The 24,814-nt window shown below is 40.6% G+C and overlaps 1 protein-coding gene across 3 annotated transcripts in view; it reads left to right on the plus strand.

The window, feature by feature from the left end:
- st3gal3b (ST3 beta-galactoside alpha-2,3-sialyltransferase 3b) overlaps window positions 1–24,814 on the plus strand; it is an 87,533-nt gene that overhangs the window by 34,503 nt on the left and 28,216 nt on the right. For all 3 annotated transcript variants that reach the window (XM_079818548.1, XM_079818547.1, XM_079818549.1), the window contains 4 exons: window positions 6,759–6,853; window positions 17,051–17,114; window positions 18,367–18,462; window positions 18,571–18,757. In XM_079818548.1, the coding sequence (XP_079674674.1) occupies window positions 6,759–6,853; window positions 17,051–17,114; window positions 18,367–18,462; window positions 18,571–18,757 (442 nt within the window). The remainder of the gene's footprint in view (window positions 1–6,758; window positions 6,854–17,050; window positions 17,115–18,366; window positions 18,463–18,570; window positions 18,758–24,814) is intronic.

The following is a 24,814-nucleotide window of genomic DNA, read 5'->3' on the forward strand; positions in this document are numbered from 1 at the left end:
GCTTGTGAATGTTATGGGAAAGTTTTAAATATCAGTGCTCGACAAATAAAGTTATTGTCTCCGAAAAGAAAGAAGTGTCGAATTGTCAGAAATTCCACTCTCTCTTCCTGTTACTAGGGCTGGTCCGAATACCGTTTTTTGACATCTTTTCAACATCGAATATTCAAAGCTTCGGAGGGAGGGGGCTGAACATATTCTTCTCTCTAATAAAAGCAGGAATCTCGAGAAGCGGTGCACCTCACTCGGGCAGGGCTTATATGCGCTGTAGTGATACAAAACACACTGGTCTGTTACGTCCTAGTTTTGATATATTATACCGGTAGTAGTAAAAATCATTTAGTCAGTTTGAGAACAGATTAACTACAATTGAAAACTGAATGTGCAGCGCGAGCCGAACGAGTGTCAGATTTCATCACGAGAGTGTGGAGCTGAATGACAAGATGATCGCGGAAGATTTGGTTTCAGAGCGAAATGTAAAAGTGCCTATTTATGGGAGTTTGTCATTGTACTGTTGTTGTGTTTTTCATTAAGAATAATAGGCTAATGAACCAACAATTCAAGCAACAGTCCCCGAATTGGCAAACCGAAAGTAAACTGCGCACGGCTGCACTCGTTCACAGCCGCTCAGTGCAAGCACTGCAATGTAACGGTGACAATTCTCACCGTCACATTCCTCATGGGTAAAAAGGCTAATACATTTTGATTCTATTATTCTATTTTCCACAATGTCAAACCAACGCAGCTTAACCCAAAATGCAAGCTCAGGCATGTGCTTCTTCCATATAAGCTCATGCAGTTGTGCGCTCTAGACAGAGAACACTCAGTTGCAGGGAACGCTAAGAAGCAGCAAATATATTTATTAAGTATGATGAGGTTGGGTTCCTATTCAACTGTCCATCCTTTTAAAAACTCCTAGGCTATAAAAGAGAGTATTGTATTTCGCCAGATTTTATAGTGTAAACATATGCAGGCCCGAATGAGAAACGTGCCAGGTGTGCGCAAAAAAAAACTGAATGTTCGAATCCCAAAATTGAACATCGAATACCAACCCATCAAACGAATATTCAAAATTTCTGGTCCAGCCCTACCTGTTACATACCAATGTAGCACATTTGCATAATGGCTGCATTTGGTCTTCATTGACTGGCCGCAAACATCTACTTTGACCCTCAAACACCCTCAAGTCCTTTTAGTGCTATGAATCCGCGTTGCATGCATTTCAAAAGGATGAGGGCTCGGGCTGGAATTGATACGGAAAAAAACAACGGCATCATTACTGTATCACTGTGTTTACAAGCGCTGGCGAAGCCTCCAGAGCTGAAATTCAGATATGGTAAAATGCGTTTCATTTCTGACACAAGCTGTAATTGGTAGACCAATATCAATAGACTGAGCTGTGTGACCAATCAGTGCAGAGTAGGCTCGTGGAAAGGGTGAGGGGTTTAGAGAGACTGAATCTTCGAAAGAACCGCTGTGTAATGAAAATTAAAGTGTTTTTTGACCTTGGATGCATGCAAAGACCTCCAAAACTAATTTACTAACCTTTAAAATAGCATAATAGGGGCACTTTAATGTATGTTTGAATAAATCTGTCATTAAAATATATATTACAGCCACTGTTTAAATGTTTAGATAACCACAATTTTGAGCAGAAACATAGTTTGATTATTTAAAAAAACTGCCTTGTTTGCTGTTGAAATGTCTTTACAACTCCGTTTTTTTTTTTACTCTTGTTGGTGTATCAGTAAAAAAATATTTGGTGCATCATAATTGTGTAATTAATAATATGTCCCCAAGTTAAAGTTAGCTGTCTGAGATAGGTGATATTGTTGAAAGTATAAGAAATTTGGAAAACAAAATCACACCGAAATGTCTAAATATAAAATGAATTGTTTATCAAAGTGGTGACTGACAGAAAAACATTCTTATTGTTGAGTCCAGATACATGAATTGAGGTCCATTGCAGTTTAACGTGAATCGGCGCATTACTAGATGTGGTTGTGTTTTGAGAAAAGGTATTTCATATTTCAAAAGGAGGATAGTTGAAGATGGCAGATGGGATGGAAGAACACAAAGAAGCTTTGGCTGAATGCTGTGTTTTTATCCACCTTTTTATTATCATCTGTTCAGATTTTTTAAACCTGCTTTTGATCTGCAGGGCTTTGCAATATTGAGCTCTCTGTCGTCTTCAGATCTGAGTACGAACTCTGTGAATGGAGGACCGCTTTGTTAAAGATTTACTTTCTTTAGCCCTGATTTACCAAGCTCCTCATGCATTCAACTCTCCCTGGTTTCGAGAGACACTATGTCACTTCTCAGATACGAAGCCCCTGAGGCCAGTCTCATAATATCTCGGATTGAACAGAAAGCTTCTCCTCTGATCCTTTAAGTCCTTGTTAATTTGTGACCTACCACAACAAACAACCACTTCCGCATGCTCGCCAGCTCCACAATGCGCCTGTTGTAACTCTTTTGGAAGTGGACAGTGATTCTGTCTTTGCGGCTGAGAGGATAAAGCTCTGTAAAGCAGCCACTGTGGAGGACCGAATGAGTCAACTTCTTCCATTTGACTAAATCCTCAGAGCGCTCCTCGACTCCCAATGATGTCACCCAACACTCAGCGACCCCTTGTGACGTCATGGGCCTTTGATGGAACTTTCCGTCTTTGCTGGCATCCGTATTCCATTGTTCCCCCATCTTTAGGATACTTCTCTGGCTGGCTATTGTTAGCAGAAGTCATTTTTCCACTACAGCATGCCCAGCGATGATAAACATTAAGCATCACGGTTTGGTTTGTTCATGGATATTTCTCTCATCGCCATAAGATTGTTTAGAAATAGCTTTTCCACCAATCAAGCAAGATTATTTTGGAAGGGATTTTAGCAGCTATCACAAAACGGTAACTATCACACAATAGCAACAGCAATATTTAGTCCAAGTCAGATGGTTGCCCTGGATTGATTTAAACAAAAACTGACTAAACAAATATATTAATTTAAGGAAATAAGCTTTTAAAGAAGAGAGCATGTAAAGAAAGCTTGACAACAAGCATGACAAGTTCGTGTTGCAGTTTTGTCGTTATTTGTTTAGAGGCAGTACAAGCATCGAGAGACCCATAAAGCAGAGCAATGACTGAATTGGTGCCTGAAACGTTTTAACAGGTCCCCCAATTAACAGCATGTGTGTTAACAGTGTCTACAATGTGCCTCTAATTAACTTGTGATGGATCAAGGTTCTCAGGGTCTCTGTTTATCTTTCAGGGTCAAAAGGCACTGCTGCCACATCATTACAACACAAATATTTAAGCTTTTTTATTGCATGATAAATTATTTATAATGATGTTTAGGATACATTGATTCAGTTTAAATTTTGCCAGAATCATGGTGAACTAAAGTCGAAACATTTTATGTACTTTTTGAATGTGTAAAACGGATTATAGGTTTTATGTTTACAATAATTATGAATGATAAATATGCTGTTGTTCCTTATTAATTCAATATTATACAATGATGGGAATTTTTAAGTTAAAAAAATTACAAAGTATGTTCTAAGTGTAGCGTTAATGTAAACGAATTGAACCTTAAGTGTTTCCATTGAATGAATCAATAATTATATTAGTTTTGTAGTTGGACATTTTTTTTTATTTAGCATTTAATTGTGTCTGTTTGGATAAAGAACTTTAAGACTCAAATTCAAGAAAGTCACCTAGTATAATTAAAGGCACAATATGTAAGAATAATTAAAATATCCCAAAACCACTAGATGTTTCCAGCAATGTTTAAATCTAGAGAAATTGTGTCGCCTATCAGTGACGTAATATCCACGTTACCCTTGATTACCATTTAATATTACATGTTTTATTAGACAGGTGTGCAACTTTATCGACCGAAAACGAATCATTGTTACATAGCTTAACACGGTTAGTCTTATTGTTTGAATCTCTTTTTTTATTGATATACCGTGACTCTGAGTAACATGTTTGTACCCAAAAAGTAAATCAGACAACACTATTTTGACAAGTGGCTAAAGAGCTAAAGAGCTGTATTTGTATTAAAAGTAATATAGCGTTTTTCTCCACCATGCTATGGTTTAGAATGAATTGCATGCCATTGCAACACAAGTCATCCAGCTTTTTATTAATATGATATTCTAATAGTGTGCAACAAGTGTCTCATACCAGCCACACAGCGAACTTTCAACACACTTGCTTGTATTTTTAGTATAATTGTTTTTGACCAAGTAAAACCACAATTTTAATTTGTCAAATAAAGTGACCTGTATGAGTAGTTTTCAGCACTTATGGCCATTTCATTAGAATGAAATAAAATAATGTAAATTATTCACAACGGACATTAAATGTAACTTTAATTGTAAAATAAACATAAACAACAAAACAAAAGGACAGTGACATATTAGAGTAATAAAAGCCGGTGTGTCACGCAGTTGTCGCTCATTAGCATTCGTTCCACCGGCCTCGATCTGCTCCATACAACAGTAACATTTAATAAAAATCCCATCGGATTTCTTTCCAACGGCTGCGAAGGTGAAGACGACAACTGATTCCACGCTCATTCACGGTGTCATAGAAATACGCCTTTATTGTTTTGAATAAGCGACCTCTAATGTGCAAAAGTTACACACTGTGCCTTTAAATTTTACTTTTATCCTTGTGCAGTTTTATATTAAATCTCTTCATTAAATTTAAAAATCTGAATTTGAAAATGCGCAAAACATATTTTTAAAATGAACGTTTTAATGATTTTACATGCTTTTAAAATGAAAAAAACTTCTTAATGCTATACTCTTGGTGAAAGTCCGCCTCACCAATCAGTTGTTGGATAAAGTAGGGATGGTTCTATCAGGGTTAAATCCCACTTGCATGTTCAGTATGTGGTCATTTAGGCAATCGCTTATTTCTCCCTTTAGCATTTTCATTTTATTAGGGGATCCCTCCCTGCACGTGTAGGAAACCACCTGAAGCCATGTGATCCCACCCTCTGTTAGTTCAGTCATTGGCTCACCCCTGGAATCCACTTTATTTTCAACACCTCCACTCCTTTCCCAAAATTGTTTGTATTGGACTCTTAAATCAAATGTCTTGGTTGAACTTGAGCGGGCGGTTATGAAAATACAGCCCCCAGTGAGAGATAGCCATGAGGAAATGAGCACAATGTGCACAGGCCTCCTGTTCAGGACCCCTTTATGACAAGCAGACCCCTGTCTGTCTTTAGACCTAAAGCTTTCTCACCCTAGCCATTTATAATGCGAGTTAGTCTGCACCCCACAAGCCACAAGTTAATTAATCGCAGTTTGTTTTGGCAAGGTTTCGATTTGTCTTCTTTTATCAGGTGAAATTAGAAGAGCATCCGATGCGAGAGTTTTTTTTTCCTTTTTTCTTGACATTGTCGGACGTCCTCTGGCCTTAAGCAATTAGGACATGAAATAGACACACTTTTATCTGAGTCTGTTAAATAGTTGCCAATAGTGAGCCCATTCGTTTCCTCATCTCATTTCCTGCCATTGCTCTGACTTTTTCTTCGATTGACATCTTCTGTGTCCCCATTTTCCCCACATATCAGACAGACATTGTTGTAGATTTAGATTGTTTAAAAGCAACTGGAGTCCTCCATTACCAAAAAGGCTTGTTAAAATGCTCTCTTTATTGTGAATGTTGATGGTCATTAACCTGTACTTTGGAAAGGATTTTGGGAAAGGGGTTCTGCTTTTTATTTCCAAAAGCAGGACCTGTATTTTTAAATGACCCGTGTGTTCTCTTATTCTGACCCATGATTAGTCTTAAGTTTTCTTAAGTGGGCTTAATTTTTTCAAACCGTCTGTACCTCTCGACAAACTTTCCTTGTTAGTCACCCCCCCCCCCCCCCCCCGACCAATCAACTGCAATTTTCTAACTTAATCATAAAAGAACTAAGAGAGAAGGGGAAAAAAAAGAAAAATGATCCAATATCCTCGTGTTTGTGAATGAATAATGAGCCTGTTGAGTTGGGAGGGTCGTAAAAACAGACATCCATCGTGTGGCCACACTTACGGAAGCAGAAAAGAGGCAGCGTTCACGACGTGTTTGTGCAAAATGCTTCTGCTGTCTGAGACTTGCTCAGTTCTTGTAAAATTAAATCATTAAATGACCCCTGAAAGGGATCTGGTATTGAAAAATTGTTTGATGGCTTCTGAGAGTTCACACTGCCTACCGGCACCTTTGAGCAGTTCAATGTTCCACTTCCTGGAGATTTCCCATTTGTATTGCTTTAAATGTTGTCGAAATGCCCTTTGGTAGCAGGCGGAGTAGATAAGAAATGACAGTGAGGATCTGCGGGTCAGAGGCACAGGCATTCATCGTTGCGTTTGCACATCTAGATGTAAGAGGGGGAGTGTGCTGGGAAATGGCCTCCGGGTAGGCTATCCCCTGACTTCTCTTGAGAAGGGGTGAACAGAGGCCTGGGTTCGTGATTGATTGGTGCTGGTTCAGCCACACTGTTTTAAACTTTAATCACAGGTCAAAGCCGAGACGAAGTGAGACCTCTCACATACAAAAGCCCCTTTTGACTTCCCAAGCTCCTGATGTCCGGGAAAGGGAATGTGTTGTTTGGCTATATGTTATTAGTCCTTTTGATATGGAATTGACTTTTGATATGGAGATGTTTCTGCAGTCTTCTATCAAATCTGCAGAATTTGCATTTGTCTGAATGTTAGTTGTCCATAGGATATGCATTCATTATATTATGTTTCTTATGCTATTGCAGGTTTAGTAAGCCAGCTTCCATGTTTCTGGACCGAAACTTTAAGCGGCTTGCAAAAGTTACCAACTTTTTACCTCCATTTGGATTTAAAACACAAGGTATGTATCCTTTTTAAAATAGATTTCTTAAGTTGGACTTTGCCATTTAACAACAATGTTCTCCAAATGCTGTCTTGTTTCCAAAAAACAGTTCTTTTAATGAACCTTTTAAAAAGATGAGTTAATGGTTTGGATCAGTTTGAAGCACTTCTCTAGAGGTCTACACGGGATGGATTTTTGGACACAGACAGCAGCAGGACTATTATGGTGCGTTCACACCGGACGCGATTCGCGCGAGTGATTTACATGTTAAGTCAATGCAGAGACGCGAAATGGCATTCTGCGGCGCGATTCGCGCGATTGAGGCGGCGCGAAGGACGCGAATTGAGCGTTTTGAACGCGCGAATCGCGCAAGTTGAAAAATCTGAACTTTGGCGGATATTTCGCGCCGCGTTAACCAATCAGGAGCTTGCTCGCTCTAGTAGTGACAACAATGAGGAGAAAATCTGTATATTAATATCTGGTTCAGACAATATGATTATCACTGTGATAACATTAAATGACATGAAACACAACCCAGTCTCTTTTTGTTAAATGCAAGTTTATGTATGATCAATAATACAAAAGTATAAGTAATGTATAACAAGCTATACATGAAATAAAGCAAACAATGCAGTCAAACATTCAAAGTCAGTGCTAGTAGGCTAACGTTACAACTGCAACGTACAGTTATAGCCTAAAAATATAAAGTAATGAAACTTATCTTTGCCCTCAGCCTAAACGATTTGCCAGGGAACAAATTATAGATCCATGAGACCAAAGATCGGCCGTTACAAGACGAATTATAGCTCGAGACACACCACAGAGACATCAGAGCCAGCGGTAGACGGCAGAAGGACTGGCCGAGGAAAGGTTGCCCTCGCCGGCTTTCACGTGCGCTGAGCGCGCTGTCCGCTGGAGCTCACAGCTCCGACAACGGCAGATAAAATGTTCAAATAGGCACTGTTTATGTAAATAAACCACAGATTTGAGCTTTAAACAACTACATTATCGACTGAAAAAGTCTTAAAACTACGTTTTGTCACACATTAACAGTAGATATGAACAAAAAAAAAAAGACATGTAAACACAGCCCATGTCAGCCATTTCTCAACGAGACGAGCTGCTGGCGGAAGCCCCGCCCATGACGCGAATTCGCATCTGTTGTGCAGTGAATGTCAGGCGCGATTCGCGCGAGTAAACTCAAAATGTACACGCGTCCACCTTCGCGCGATCAGCGCGAATTATTCGCGCGAATCGCGTCCGGTGTGAACGCCACATTAGGCTGCTGACACTTTAAGATCAAAGGCACTGATCCAATATAGTGATACGCATCCATTTTCTTTATCAATTGTTTATGTTCACGTAAGTCATAAGTGACTGTGTTTACGAGGATACTCACTGAAATGGGCATTTTGACATTTTGCATGTATGTGTCCATTCAAGTACAAATAGATGCGAAAGAGAATGGAATTCTGTGTTCACGTTCTGTCAGTGCTGCTCTGTGTGTATGCAAGTTTCTAATTGAGTTTGCGTCGTCTTGCACTCAAATGGTTTAAAATCGCTTGAATGTTTAAGCCGACAGCACCTAAAACAAATGCAAATTATACTTCGATCTTTGATGGTTAAACTTTGCAATTAACCCGAGAGTCAAGTGAGTTTCGAACCATGGTGCCTAGGCTTGCTACGATAGTCGGTGTTGCCGGTGTTACCGGTGTCCAGACTCAACACCGGTTACATCACTTGCCCACCGTGGCACCGCCCACCGTCTTTTTGATTTTTTTATAGTAATAAAATAATTTAGTTCAGTTAGAGAACAGACAATACGAATAAAAACTGAACGTATCTGCTTAATAAAGCAGGATCCGACCGTGAGTCTCGGCAGCGGCAGGAGTCATTCATCAGATTTAAGAGTGAGGAGCTGACTGAGATGATCGCGGAAGATTTGGTTTCAAAGCGAAACGTAAAAGCGCCTATTTAAGGGAGTTTGTCATTTGTTTTGTTGTTGTGCTTTTCATTAAAAATAATAGACTAATGAACCCATAATTCAAGCAACCCGCAGCCGAATTGGCGCTTATTCAAAACCGAAAGTTAAATGTGCACGGCCGCACAGAGCGCGCATTGTTTACTTTCGCCTGTCTCTGCTCCGCTACGCTGACTGCGCGCATTTATTTTTGCCGCGCGCACCCTCGCGCCCGTGTGGGCGCGTCGAGTATAAACGAGGCTTTACGGACGAACTGTTATTCATTCATGGCGTGCATCTCAATCATATGCTTGATCAGTGCCCTGACTACTGAACTAGTGCCCTGACTACTGAACTGACACAAGCAAGATGGCGCCGCCGTGCTCGGTCGCCGTTCAGGTCGCTCCGCTAAGACTTTGCTTTTATTTATTATTCTACTCTCTTTTACTCTCTATTTTTTCCAACGGATCATCTGCTTTGATCTGTTACGACAGCAAAACACTTCTGGAAATTGGCTACCGCTACACTGACCTGTTTCAGGACACTTTCTCCAATCTTCCATCTGAGATTCGCCGGGACGCCGAGTTGAACAATGGCCACTCGAGTCGACGGCGAAGATTCAAAAAACACTGCGGGAAACGCGCTGGGATCCGCAACAGACTGAGAAAAAGAGCATTCAGTCCTCCTCTCCCGAGCATTTTGCTCGCAAATGTCCAATCCTTGGAGAATAAGATGGACGATCTTAGAGCCAGGATAAGTTTTCAACGGGACATGAGAGACTGCAACATCTATTGTCTGTCCGAAACATGGCTCACGCCAGCGGTCCCGGATACAGCTGTGACGCCGTCCGAGAACTTCTCTGTTTTTCGGATGGACAGAACAGCCGAGGCCGGGAAATCTAAAGGCGGTGGAGTGTGTTTCATGATAAACAAGAAATGGTGCGATCCTAGGAACATCTCCATTCTTTCGCGATCCTGCTCGCCTCACTTGGAACATTTAACTATCATGTGCCGGCCTTTCTACCTGCCGAGGGAGTTTTCCTCGGTCATCGCCACTGCCGTTTATATTCCACCACAGGCAGACACGGGGCTGGCTCTATCTGCCCTCCATGATGTGACCAGCGGCTTCATAAACAAACACCCCGACGCTGCTTTCATCGTCGCGGGTGATTTTAACAAAGCTAACCTAAAGAAAGAATTGCCAAACTTTCACCAGCATGTCTCCTGTCCCACACGAGGAGCAAACACACTGGATCATTGCTACTCTCCGTTTAAGAACGCCTACAAAGCTCGTTCACAGCCAGCTTTTGGCAAATCGGACCATGACGCCATTTTCCTCACACCGGAATATAAACAAAGGCTCGTTCAAGAGCCCCCGGTGAGGAGGGAAGTCAAACGCTGGTCATCCCATTCAGAGATCACGCTACAGGCAGCTCTTGATGACGTCGACTGGGACATGTTCCGCGCGAGTTCTGAAGACGTCAGCGAGTTCACAGAAGTGGCGCTCTGCTTTATTAACACACTGACAGAGCAAGCCACACAAACAATAACTATAACGTCCTTCCCTAATCAGAAACCGTGGGTGGACAGTTCAATTCGCACTGCAGTAAACTCGCGCACCACCGCCTACAATGCCGGTCTCCTAACGGGGGATATGAGGGAGTACAAAGCTTCATGTTACGCCCTCCGGCGCGCCGTTAAAGCCGCAAAACTCCGCTATAAAGACCGAGTGGAATCTCATTTCCAACTCAACGACTCCCGGCGGATGTGGCAGGGACTGAGAACCATCTGTGCTTTTGGAACTAAATCCTCTGCAGAGGTGAGAGCTGATCCGTTGCTGGTGAACGAGTTAAACTCTTTCTACGCTCGCTTTGATGGTAATCGCGGCAGCGCGACTCCGGCGAGTGACGCGTCAGAGAGAGTCCCTCAGAGCAGCAACGGTCACGTGATCTCTGTCTCGGAGGACGAGGTTCGGAGGGCACTCAAACGTGTGGATGTCAGGAAAGCTGCTGGGCCGGATGGTATTTCAGGTCGTGTTCTGCGGTCCTGTGCTGATCAGCTCGCAGGGCTCTTTACATCCATATTCAACGAGTCCCTTGCTACATCTGTTGTCCCCACCTCCTTCAAACGATCCTCCATCATCCCTGTACCCAAGATCAGTAAACCCTCTTGCCTAAATGACTATCGTCCAGTGGCTCTCACATCTTTAGTCATGAAGGTCTTTGAGAGACTCATTAAAAACAACATTTGCTCCTCCATTCCTGACACTTTGGACCCTCTTCAGTTTGCCTATCGTCCCAATAGATCGACTGAAGATGCCATTTCTCACGTCCTTCACTCCTGCCTCACTCACATCGACAGCAAAAGTGGGAACTATGTCAGGCTGCTATTTATTGACTATAGCTCAGCCTTTAACACCATAGTTCCCATTAAGCTAACACACAAACTCCTGGATCTAGGCCTGAATTCTTCTCTCTGCCTCTGGATTGAAGATTTCCTCACTGGCAGACCCCAGGCGGTGAGAGTAGGCCAGTTCACCTCCACCTCCATCACCCTGAGTGTTGGAGCTCCACAGGGCTGTGTGCTGAGTCCCCTGCTCTACTCTCTCTACACCCATGACTGTTTGTCCACACACAGCTCCACCTCGATCATCAAGTTTGCTGATGATACTGTTGTCCTGGGTCTCATCTCCAACAACAATGAGACGGCATACTTGGACGAAGTGGAGCAACTGACATCATGGTGCCAGGACAACTGTCTCTCTCTGAATGTTAACAAGACCAAAGAACTGATTGTGGACTTCAGGAAGAGACAGCATCGGTCATACTCCCCTCTCATGATCAGCGGGACACCGGTAGAGAGAGTGAGCAGCTTCAAATACCTGGGTGTGAACATCTCCGAGGATCTGACCTGGACTACACACATCCAGACACAGGTGAAAAAAGCCAGGCAAAGACTGTACCACCTGCGCCAGCTGAGGAAATTCAGGGTTTCACCAGCCATCCTGAAAACTTTCTATCGAGGGGCGATAGAAAGTGTCCTGACTCAGTGCATCACAGCGTGGTACGGGAACAGCACCAGTCACGATGGCAAAGCCCTGCAAAGAGTGGTGCGCTTATCCGAGCGCATCTCAGGCTCAGCTCTCCCGTCTCTGCAGGACATCTACACCAAACGCTGCAGAGGTAGAGCTACTAAAATCATCAGAGACATTAATCACCCTGCAAACTCTCACTTCACCCTGCTGCCATCTGGTAAGCGCTTCCGTAGCCTGATGGCAAAGACTGAAAGACTCAGGAGGAGTTTCTTCCCCCAGGCCATCAGACTCCTGAACTCAGTCACGTGACTTCACTTCACCCCGCACACGCATAAACATACAGTTTTTTAACATTAACATCCACATACTGCAATTGCACTGCACTTTACGTCCTATTGTTACTGCGTAACAACCTGTAATAAACCTTGCACATTATACTTCTTTATATATACATATTATATATTTTATGTTAACCACTTATTTTTAAGTCTACAGTTTATCTCACTTATCATATCCACATATTTTTTATATTTTTATTTTTATCTTATTTCCTATTTTTATCTTTTACTTGATTTATTTATAATTCTACTTATGTTAATACTTTTTATTCTAATTTTATTCTATTTCTATTTTAATTTCTTGTAACTGTTATTTGCACTGTCCATGGAGCGGACCTGTTTACATTTCACTGCCAGTTGTATATTGTGTATATAACTGTGTATGTGACAAATAAAACTCTTGAATCTTGAATCTTGAATCTAGGGGACTGATTGAGACGCACCCATGGCCTCACAGAGCGCGCATTTACAGACGAGCTGTCATTCACGGTGTGTGAATACGCAACACTGGCGCGTTTTCAGTTCAGAGCGGTCGTGTGCATGTTACTTTCGGTTAGATAGAATTAGTGATTTAAAAGCCTCCGCCGGTGATACCGGTATTACCGGTGTTGTCACACATCAATTAACCGGTGGGAAAATGTCCTCACCGTCACATCCCTAATGGTGCCTGGTCTGTACAGATTAACTACAGTCCCTATACTTGACATCACATATCCTGAAAAAGTGAAAGTGATGTGAAGGCCAAGAATGTTAACCCACACTTGGTGCACACACATTAGGAGTAGTGAACAAACACACACTGCAAACCGTGGACATGCATACCTGGAGCAGTAGGCAGCCATTTTTGTGGTGGTATCTCAGTCATTTCTGGTATTGAGAATCGAATCTGCAACCTTCAGGTTACCAGTCTGACTCTCTTACCATTAGGCCACGATTGCCCTGTCATATCCTGTGATGTGACTATTACCTATTACCGGGTTCAGACACGATATCAGCCCAATTTTGGCATGCTTCGTTTGCCGTAGGGTGTCGTGGTGGTGATTCATAAACGACAATGGGTGTTGGGATGCAAGAATCAAATGTTTCATCTCATATCAGTGATGTCATAGCGGACGACAACCGATGGCGCATCTGCGACACTTCACAACATCCAGACAGAAAGACTAGCACATTAAAAAAAATAATAATAATAATATTACATTTGTGACATTGACCAATAAGAGCACAGAAGTCCTTCTGTACAGCTTTCAAACATGGCGAAATGAAATCGAGACATTTACATTAAACTCCATTGTTGATTCGAATAGCAATCGCACCGCGTCCGCAACAGACTTTTAAAAATAGTGGTTGAAATAAAATGCTGCGTCGAGTCGACCAATCAAAATGCTGCGTGAACTCAACCAATCAGCATGTTCAGCGGGCAAGTCCCACCCCCGAAAGTTCCTGAACTTTGAAAAAGTACTACCTCGCAAGCAGGGCCGTTTTGATGGGGAAATCTTTAACCGGGACTTTTAGACCCGGTTTTAGGCCCGTGGTCGAAACACACCGAGTACCACCCCAAAGGCCCTAGTTCCTGGGGAAAGGTTCTGCGGTGGAAAAGCGGCTTTACAGTGCACTTATTACAGGGACAATCCCCCTGGAGCAACATGGAGTAAAGTGCCTTGCTCAAGGACAAACTGGTGGTGGCGACTGCTGGGATTGAACCAGCAACCTTCTGTGTATCAGTTCAGTGGTTTAACCCACTATCTCCATTGTGAGACAATGGTATTGGTGCAGCTAGGTGGAATTATGCAATCAAAGAAAGGTTCGTGGAGCTATGGCAACAGCAGAGTGAAAGATAAATGGCCATCCATAGCAGAGGTTCTTCAGAGACTGGAATTAGTATTAGGCTAGTACAACCATTGTTGTTCTCGGACGTCAGTTGCTAGTTCTGCCTTCTCAAAGACATCACACACTTTGTTAAAGACGGCAAACGACGATTGGTCGGGAAGCAACGTGCAGTCTGATATGTTTCTTGTCCATGACACAACAATAATTTAGGAGTCAAAATCGCATAATCTGACACATTGACCATCGCAACAGACAAAATATTGCACACATCGCGAGATCGATGCTAAAATGAAATATCGTGCAGCCCTACCACAGATGATCTTTTTTCAGTTCTCCACCCTTCATCCAAAAATTAACAAAACATACCCAAATGAAATTGAATCAGAATCTAATTTAGAGCTTGTGAATCAGAATTTAATCAAATCTGGAATTCCGTTCTTATACAGGGCTTATTATCGATACAATTGCATTTTACAAGCAAATTCACTTCTGAAAAGTCAGGAGAAGCGTAAATGGCATTAATTAAAAGTATTGCTTGGCAATAATTTGTCTCTGGTCACAAAAATTACTCCCATCATAATCTCCCATGTTTTAATCTGTTAGTGTTCATGTTTCTTTTTAGCCGTAGAATGCCAAACTCATACTATGATTCAGGACAGGAGTGACTGATATTGCAGTATTGTCTGAGAGAACCTCTGTAGTGTGTACGTGGCCAGATGCAATCCACAGTATGGCAGACATTTATGTACTTCAGTGATGTGGGGGTTTTATTCCATTCAACAGAGAACAAGAACTTCATTCTTCTGAGCTTTTGTGAATGTATCAAAGAGAATAAGACCTTTAGAAAAGACCTGTAGATAAGAAAACAGTTTCTTGAAATCAATTGGTTGTTAATGTAATCCTCCGTTGTCTGCTCAGTCATTTTCCCCCCCCTCTGTCTAAAAAGATGATTACATCTTAGATTTCAGCACATTGTCAAATGTTCCAGCACTTGAGGGCAACGGGCACATAAGGGTACCTTGAATGTAACCTTTGTGTTCGGTTAAGGGCTGCCGTGTCCACACACATGAAGACTTTCAAAAGAGCAGGTCCCATGTTTACATTACACCTGGTTTCTGTTTGCTGCACGGATCGTGAGTCTAGCGTGACTTCGCTTTTAACTTTATTCACTTGGATAGGTGAGACGTGTGGTTCTTGAATAGAGCTTGACAAAGGTTCTCGAGTAGTGGGCCAGAAAGGCATAAAAATAGATGTCTTATTTCTGCACTACCAATTCTGATATAAGCGATCCCTGCGGCCACCTACGACTTTGTGATTTCTGCTCTTGATTATGTCCCCCCAAGTGGAAAACATTCAGCCAAAGCATTGCAGATGGTCATGTCGACCGTAAGGTAATCCCAACATCCTTTACAGACAGGAGAACCAAATACCTCAAAGGAGAATAAACCATTAGGGCTGTTTTGACTGTAAGTTTGGCCTTTTAAGTGCCTTACAGTATTAAGTAGCCTCTTAAATGTCTCCAGTGACTCAGGATGAAGTGTCACTCTTAGCTACTTTAGTGAAGTTCCTCTAATACTCACGATGAATTGTTTAAATAGTTTATGAGTGTGTTTGATCCGTTTTTAAACAAAAAAGCTTCCTGACAAACATTACATGAAAGAAATGTGTCATTGTGACTCGTACTCTCAGAAGTCATGCTCCAGATGTTTTTTTTTTTTTTGTGATATTAGCCCCTCATGTTCTCAAAAGTATCGTTTCTACTTTATTTCAGAGCACGATTTCCCCTGGCCAAAACAGTGTATGTTGAAGATGTGGGGCTCGTTTGTTTAAACTGCCAAGAGTGATACTTGGCTGAAATGTTTATGGCGTTTATCTGAAAACAATTTGAACCTATTGCTCTTATTTCTTTGCGAAACCCTGATATATACATATATATTTTTTAGTTTCTTATTCCAGTGTGGTCCGGCCGCTGTTTTTGCTGTGCGTGGTGATGCTTGATGTGAGCCGTCAGCGCTTTGTCCAAACAATGACGGCTACTCCCTGATGCTTTTTAATCATTCAGGTCACAGTTTAGGGTCAATGCAGATTTACGTTAGCTTACGTTAGCTTTCGCACTACACCGGCATTTCTGGAGGATGAATCAATTAACAGACGGTTTACACATGCTGAATTAATGGTTGTAATCACAACCATTCACTTCAAACCAAACCACAGGACTACATTGGTACATCCTATTATGTGTGCCTCTCAATAACATAGCGTCTATGGCAATAAAAAAGATAATCTCACATGTGAGCTCTTTGTTGTCAGAAACAGTAATGGTAGTCATTAGGGTAGATGCTTTCAAACCACCGGACGGGGAAAAAAAGGAAGAATTATGTACAGATGTAGATTTGGCGCCTCACACGTACTGCAAAGTGCCTAACAGACCTCCCAAAGTGTTTCCCTACATGTTATGCCTTTTAGATTCTTGTTCTTTAGAATATAGTTGGGTATGTTGGGAAGATGGGCGTGTCTGTATATATTTGTGCTCATTGAATTAGCACTTTCAATCCGTTTTCCCATCTTTGGCCTTTTATAGTATGCATACTAATGCTTTAGTTAACTCAATGGATCACACTTATGCAACCTTACTAGGAAATCCGGTGTCTTCAGTGATATCAGGCAGCATAATCTGTGACTTCCATGAATGCCTTCAAGGGTATCGGAGGAATGATCGCTATGACCAAACAGCTCTGTAAATTTACATCATGATGTGACACTGAGAGCATGGGAGAGCATTAAATTGAAGTCTTTGGCACTGCCATTTGCAAACAAGTAAAATTCCTTTCCACTTTTACAGACTGCTTTTCCAACTTGTCAGTAACCTATTTTCAGTTGATGATACTTCCAGGAGTCTCCAAGTAAATAATACAATCATGCTTCTCCATCAGACCACCAGGAGTGTAGATGATGGAGAAAATCATTTGAGTCAGATTAAAGCTGTAACCATTTAGAGATGTTTTTGTTTCATCTTTTTGTTCTTTCTTGTTATCTCTCTCTGTCTCTCTACAGAAAGAATCATAGATGTTATATTATCTACCACAAAGAATTATGGACTGGGTCCAGATTTGGATAGGTAAGACTTTTAAATTGCATCACTCGCTATAAATTTATTTGATATAATTAAGATCCATGTCCTGAATAGGTGTGTTGCCATAAAAGCCACAAGATTTGTTGTAGACCGTTCCGGTTGCGGTCTGTATGAATCTTTTTTTTGTTTGTTCGGGGTTCATTTGTACCATGGCTGCATTATTTCAGTAAAACATTAATACTATGAATATGATTACAATTTAAAATAATTTTTTTCAATAATAATATATTTAAAATTTTCCGTTTCCATCACTCGTTTCTGATGCAGCAATTCCGACCACGCAAATTCATCAATTTTCAGTGAACATGGGAGAAGAACAAACTTTGTTTCATGCACAATGTGTATCTGATATGAATAAAACATTTATTTAAATTATAATTGAATGCATTATTATTGCAGCTTCCATAGATATCAGTGTATGGAATTTAAATTTAACAGACTATAGGCTACACGTCTTTTTTTATATAGGCTAGTAATTCATTTAAATGTCTATTTAAATCTACAAATAAACATTTATGTGGTTGAATAGTGATATATGAATAGTGATATATGAAAAGCACTGAGCGCGTCGTCTCTGGCTCAGCACCAGCCAAAGCGTGGAAGCATGTTTGAATTTAGCAGTGACGCAAACAAACAAACCAAAATAATAGACATGACTTTCTCAGGCCACATGTAAAATTAGAGGAATTATTAAAAATATTATTAAAATGAATACGTATGGATGACAGTTAGTGATCGTAACAGTTCAGTTTATTCCCCCCTCACTAACATGGATGTTTACAGAGCATGGGTCATCTTTCTTTAATTCCAAAGGGAGAGATGGACTTCTGTCTTATTATTATTTTGTGCTGTATTATTTAGTTACTGTGTTATTTCTGGTTCAAAAGGTAGCAAAAAATAACACTATAAAATCTGTGTTCATGGGATACATTGTTGTGAAATTAATGAATGCATAATAATCGTGAAACAGGGATTATTTCAACATTATTATTATCAACTAAATCTACAATTGTTGCATCCCTACTTCAAAATGCACATAAAAACAGGGTGATGGAAACTTAGCTAGTGATGCATTTAATTAAAATGGGAAATCTTTTTTGATCAGTTTAATGCATCCTTGCTGAATAAAAGTATTAATTTAATCTTAATGACTGTGTATATTTTAATGTGTATTAAAATGTGATGTTTGCAAGTTTTAGAGTAATGCCACCTGTTTTCTCATATGTTCTCTTTGCAGTTTGAGTTGTAAAAGATGTGTAATAGTAGGTAATGGCGGTATCCTTAGCAACAAGTCTTTAGGATCCCGCATCGACGAATACGATGTTGTAGTAAGGTGAGTGTCAACAAAGTCTACCATGTTCTACTTTTTTAATGACCAAATCAATAAACTGAACATACAAAAGGATTGTAGACACAAATGCAACTGATTTGCACTTTTTAGACTCAACGAGGCCCCAGTGAATGGTTACACCAGAGATGTAGGTACTAAGACCACGATGAGGATAACCTATCCCGAGGGGGCCATCCAGAAGCCTGAACGCTATGAAAAAGATTCCCTCTTTGTCTTCTCTGCTTTCAAGCCTCTCGACTTTAAATGGTTGAGACAGATGGTCTTCAGAGAGAAACTGGTAAGACCTTGTTTCCCTAAGTAAAAGCTGTATTTTTTTTTGTTGTTGTTTGTTTATTTGTTAAGGTCTTATTCATTTGAGGTAGAATGTTTCCAGTTGTTTATATTGGCTCATTTTCTGCACTATTTTGTGTAACTTTTTTTTTTGTCCCTTTTATTATACTTGAAATAATTTATGAATTCAGAGTAATGTTAATATTGCCCTCTAACAAAAAATACTGCATTGAAATTTTTGTGGTTTTAAAGGATTTTGATTAGGAATAGCTATTGAAGAAAAGCCTTCTATTGTTCAAGGACTCTCATCTCATTTTTAGTGTGTGGTAAAACATTCTCCTTCCAGGTTTGACTGACATCTTGTGAATTAGCCTCTTAATCAGAAGGGTCGACACGTCTGAATGAGCGCTCTCTTATCTCACACAGTTTTAATGACTCTGCCTCCATCCCATTTCTTATCACACAAAGAGCAAGCATAAGCACTCCGTTCTCCTCTGGAGTCGGCTGCCTCGGCTACTCAAGGACGTGTTTTTTTCTTTTCCAGTCGTCTGTCATGTAATCGTGGTCAAGGCGTTTGGTCCGCGTGTGTGGTTTCCCCCATAATCTCCCTTTTCGAATATACTTGTCTTCCTCAGCTGCACACCTGCTTGTTTTCCCCTGTTGTCAATTGGGAATCTGGCGGCAACGTGCCTCAGGAGTTCCCGGCCAACACAGCTGCTAGGCTTTCAGGGGACCAGCGCTGGATTTTTTTACAGGGTGACATTTGTCAATGTGCTAGAAACTCGGCAGAGGAAGAAAAATAGAGAGCTATTTGATTACCCCCCTCCCCTCTGGCCCCTGAAAAGAGCCAGATTTGTCTGAACATCTGATCGTAACAAGCTGGACAGTGGAAAGTGCTCAGATAATTGATCTGCCCTCTGGCTTCTGATACATTGGCTTTGATCTCATGGAAGGAAGAATTTCCTTCACCGAATGAGGGGTCAAGAAAGCTCCTTTTGGGGGTACTAATTTATCTCCTACTTCAGAGTAGGGTCTAACCCAACACAATAGGAACTACCAGTGATGTAAGTGTACGCTGATTGGCCAAACATACGCGAAACACTAAATCCATTTAAAAAAAAAGACAGTGTGACAGACTTATTAGATTAAAGCCTATATATTTATTCCAGAAACGAACTCTACAAACTTGGAAAACAGTGATAAATGGATCTCTCAACCTTTACACTAAAGAGAAAATCCTTTGAGGGGACCAAGCGAAACATGGTTATGTATTTCTGCTCAGCTAGCGACATTGGACATCAACCACATGGCAAACTCTAATACTTTTTCATATACCGTCTACTCTCTCTTTGTATAACAGTTCTATCTAATAACGTATTAGACAGGACTGTTAAACAGATCGTAAACGAATGAAGACAGAGAATGAATGAACAAATGAAGACTGCCGTTCTCATCGCCGTCAAAATAAATGCCCGCCGCACCGTCAAAATAAAAGTCACAAAAACCAGCGCTGCTTACGTCACTTCAGAGTTCCTACTGGCGGTGCGAATGCAACCTTTAGTTCTCGGGGAACCAACCTGGTGGCTAGTTCCTATAACTAACTAAGTTCCTAGAACTAACCGATGCGAAAGCCCCTAAAGATATACTTTTTTTTTTTTGAGATTGATAGTAAAATAGGCTAAATAAACTCTTAGCCTAACAATGAAGGAGGGACCCAAGCCATATCTAGAAACGGAATATCACAGAGACCACCCAGAATAACCTAGCAACCTAGCAATTGACATAAACCACTAAGAACACCTTAGCAACTGCATAAAAACCCCTGGCCGCGAATTTTGTTCAGACAAGCAGCACTCAGATTTTCTTCTGAAAACGTAAAAATGCAGTTCCTGATTGTTTTTCTTCCTCCGGCAGACAGCCACAGCTGTAAAAGATGTTTATATCCAGCTAGTCTACGTGACCTCCCGTGTATGTATTAAGTTGTAAGAGTATCATGTTTAAAGTGGGGTTTTTAACCGATTGTCACTTGACAAATGAAGCCTATCACTATTGTGAATTCTTACAGATGAAAAACGACTGACTTCTATTCTTCTCTCTTGATCAACGTCAGACTCCGAGAGCCCCTCGCATTCCCTCGCTCCCTTCTCAAACAGTTTAACTTTGGCTGTGTTTATTTTTAACTGGCGAAGGATGGTATTTTAGGGCCAGATGAAAATCTGACTAAGCGTTTATCTAGTTTGTGCGCTCTATACGTACCACAGATGTTTCTTTGAGTAATTTGAGTAATCTCTAAACAATAACAGCCATTCATCACCATGCTTAATCACACATAATCTTATCAAACACGGTGTCCCTAACAACAGTATACAGTTCATCTCATGTTTGACAACAAATACATTCCCTGCAGGCCGCTTCCAAGTCTTATTTAGATCTTACGACATATCTTTGAAAATATCATCGCTGCAATGAAAATCCCGTTGAGTGACTTGTGGTGATGTTGCTGCTACTTTGCCAAAATATAAACGCTTCCCTTTATTGGCAGAAACCTGGTGCCGAAATGGAAAACGCTTTGTTTGTGAAAGCAGTGACAACAGCGATTGAGATCCATTGACGTCTTTCATTTGGAGATGAACGCATAAAGGCATGTGCGACTGTGTGGGTAGTTGGCTTTAGAAAGGCACGTAGCTTTAGACTTCAGTGTAATCCTCAACTAGCACTGACTTCTCGCTCTCTTCATCTCAAACAGTCACACTGATGTAACTTTGAACAGTGGCTGCTCGCTGCTTTTGAAGGTTTTTTTTCCCTCTGCCGCTCTTTTGTACACTGTGGACGGGTGGAAGGAATGCCAGCCTTTTCAGTTTGTATTGACAACAGTAGACCGATGCCTTCCCAGCATTGAAGAACCTTGCTGGAGGTCACCTGAATATTGTTCCACGAGGCATGGAAAGCAACCACCTTATCGTCAAATGATTGCATTTTGATGAAAGATTCTAAAGACAAACATTTAGTTTTTGGAATAACATGCATGTGATGAATCTTTAACAACAATATCATGAATGTGCAATGCATTAAAGTCAACATAATCAAAATTGGCCATAATTATTTTCTTAATGCATGTCATTGGTCGTATAGAGTGCTGCAGGCATAACATATATTTGTAGCCCAAAACCCAGGAACAAATTGGCATTTTAGACTTTCAGTTCAATAATCCTGAAAGTGAGTGTTTTTAGAATAAGTTTTTGGCCTGTGGTGAATACAAGCTCAAAATATTTTACTCCACAACATAAAATAAAATAAAATAAAAATAACATGGGGGAATTACTGTTATAAGGCATTTTGTTATTTATTGTAAAAGGCAGTTTCTAACAAGTAGCGTAATGGGACTACAGAGATTGTTGGGGATATTAAACATCATCATGCCAAACAGGTAAACTTGTCTACTCACTAGTCCACTTACAGCCTCGTTGTGTTAAAAATCACGCTTATGCAAACTCTTCTAACTCAAACTTTCAGGGAAAATCTTTTTTTTTTTATAAAGACTGAAACGACCACAGTTTAGTTTGTTTATAGCTTTTTACTTCTGGCAATTTGTATTTAGGCTCCAAATCTCATTTATAGTTGATAGTATGGTATAATCCAAAAGGTTTTTGGTTTTTGTCGAAGGAACCAGGGTGATACTTTCAGGTTGGCCCTACAAAAATCGCAGTAAGCATGACATCATTGCAGCAAACTATAGGGAACAGTTCATCCATGCGAATATTTTTTTTTAAAGGGGTCATGAACTGAGAAATAACATTTTCCTTGAGCTTTTTACATATAAGAGGTCATCATACTATAAGAATATCCTTTAAGTTTTAGAACTAAAAGCTTCCTTGTTAGTCGAATAAAAGCTTTTATGGACACCAGGCCCAGCAAATTACAGGTTTTTCAAAGTGGGGATCTATGACGTCAAAGGGAGGCAAGCACCGCCTCTGCAGAACAAGATCAATGCCTACTTCATTACTGCCTGTCTAGTCCCGCCCACCGATTCGCGCATGACATGCAATAGAATAGGTAGCCTAAATAACAGATCGAGTTAAACCAGATCGAGCTACCAAGCAATAAACATGCCGTTGAGGATTACAAAATATTGTGCAGTGCCTGGGCTCGACAACACTGGGCTGTGTTAATTCTGATGCCTGATCTGAAATGTACTGATTCATGTTCAGTCAGATGTTCTTTGTCTGTATGTCAGTAATTCAAACCAGTGACTAAACATCAACTTGCGTTGTTTCTCTTAGTAGGATAAAATAATCTGTTATTTAACGGTGATTAAAGTCTATAAAGAAAGCGATCAAAGAAAGCTCCCTTTGCAGTCGTTGGAGCAGCGTGCGCTGAAGCTGTCAATCAAACAGCGAGAGTTTATCAGGGATGCGTTTATCAGTGACTCCCGTTTTATTCAACTAATCTCTTAACTATTTCACGTTTGCACTGTTAGTGAAGATGAAAGCATTCGTTGGTGTACAGAAACTCAGTTGCAATGACAAGATCACTGCTTTCATGGCTCAACGTGTGTAACCGGCTACAATGTTCATCTCTGCAACCGTTCATGCCACGATATAATGACATAGATCTAAATGTAATGCAACATCTTTAACGATTAGTTAACCATGAGAGCTGTAATAGTAAAAAGGCGCTAAAAGAGAGAGTAATGCTTGGCTATTTCAAATGGAAAGACATTAGCCAATCACAGCAGTGGGCGTTTACACTGAAGTCTCACAGCGGACACGCCACTTAAAACAGAGCGTTCAGAGCAGAGGCTAAAATCAGGGACTATTTTTGATGTAAAAAGTATTCTAACATTAAGTGCACCACAGGAAACATCACGCAACAATAAAACGACACAGTTCATGACCACATTAAATATTACATTTTTTTTTATAGATTTTTGTCAATTGTGACAAGTCAAAACAATTTTATGGTCACCGAGTTGAGCTCGTTTTGAACTCAGAACACTACTTTCACATTAAACACAACTCAGATTTGTTAACTTCAATCTACTCCAGAAACGCTTCACACTTTTCACTTGATTACACCTATTTTAGTCATTCAAAATGGATTAATGCCTCAGCGGTCACTAATGTTAAAACATATGAAGGAGTCTGATTTGAAAATGGGCAATGGGCCAGCCGTCATGTGCGATAAGAGCATTCTGAATTAACGAGTCCTAAAGGTCGCGGAGTAGCATGTGGCTCCCACGATAATTATTTTCAATCAGAATACCATTGACTAGGTAATCCTCTGGCTTCTGTCTGAATATATTTACCCATCACTTCCTTCTTCCATATGTCTTAATCCCTTATTATTTCAGCCTTACATGGTAAGAGCGAGGCAAAAGTGTGTCACTTATCAGACATTCCTTCAGGCTCCTGCTTTTGGCATTTAATGAAGGTACTTTCCATGTGTCGGTATGTTGCATAGCATTGCCAGTTATATAATGGTAGCTCGTTGTATTTTGTGGTTTAGTCTGTAGTAGCTTTATTTGTATGCCAAAATTCAACTCCTGGAGTACACAATGTTGTGTGCATGACTTTGTCTCTGTTGATGCCTGTGGAGAGCGTGCCTTTGTTTACTCACGAAACCTTCAGGAAAGGTGACTCATGGCACTTTTGCGAAATCTTAAAGGGGTAGTTCACCCAAAAGTGAAATTGGTCATCATTTACTCATCCTGGGGAATTTAAAAACAATCCTGGTCAGTATTTTTAATATAAAGCGGACCAAAGTGAAAGTACTTTATATTAGTAGTAATTATGTTGACTAAGGCTTGTTTGCTATATTCAAAATCGATAGCTTCGTATGAGAAATGGACTGACATTGTTGCGGTTGCCTTAAATGGTTGGCATCTGCTCTACCTGGCGTTCATGAGAGAAATGGCGATGACTGATTCATGAACGAGTCATTCTTTGCATTCTTTGCAAAACTTACAAAACTGCTCTAAATGAGTCATTCATTGATTTAGCAGCCCACTAGAAGGGAAGATTATCAGGGGAATAATGATGCATAATGAATAATCAGGGAATAATAG

The sequence above is a fragment of the Gobio gobio genome (genome assembly GCF_949357685.1).
Source record: "Gobio gobio genome assembly, chromosome: 6".
NCBI lineage: Eukaryota > Metazoa > Chordata > Actinopteri > Cypriniformes > Gobionidae > Gobio > Gobio gobio.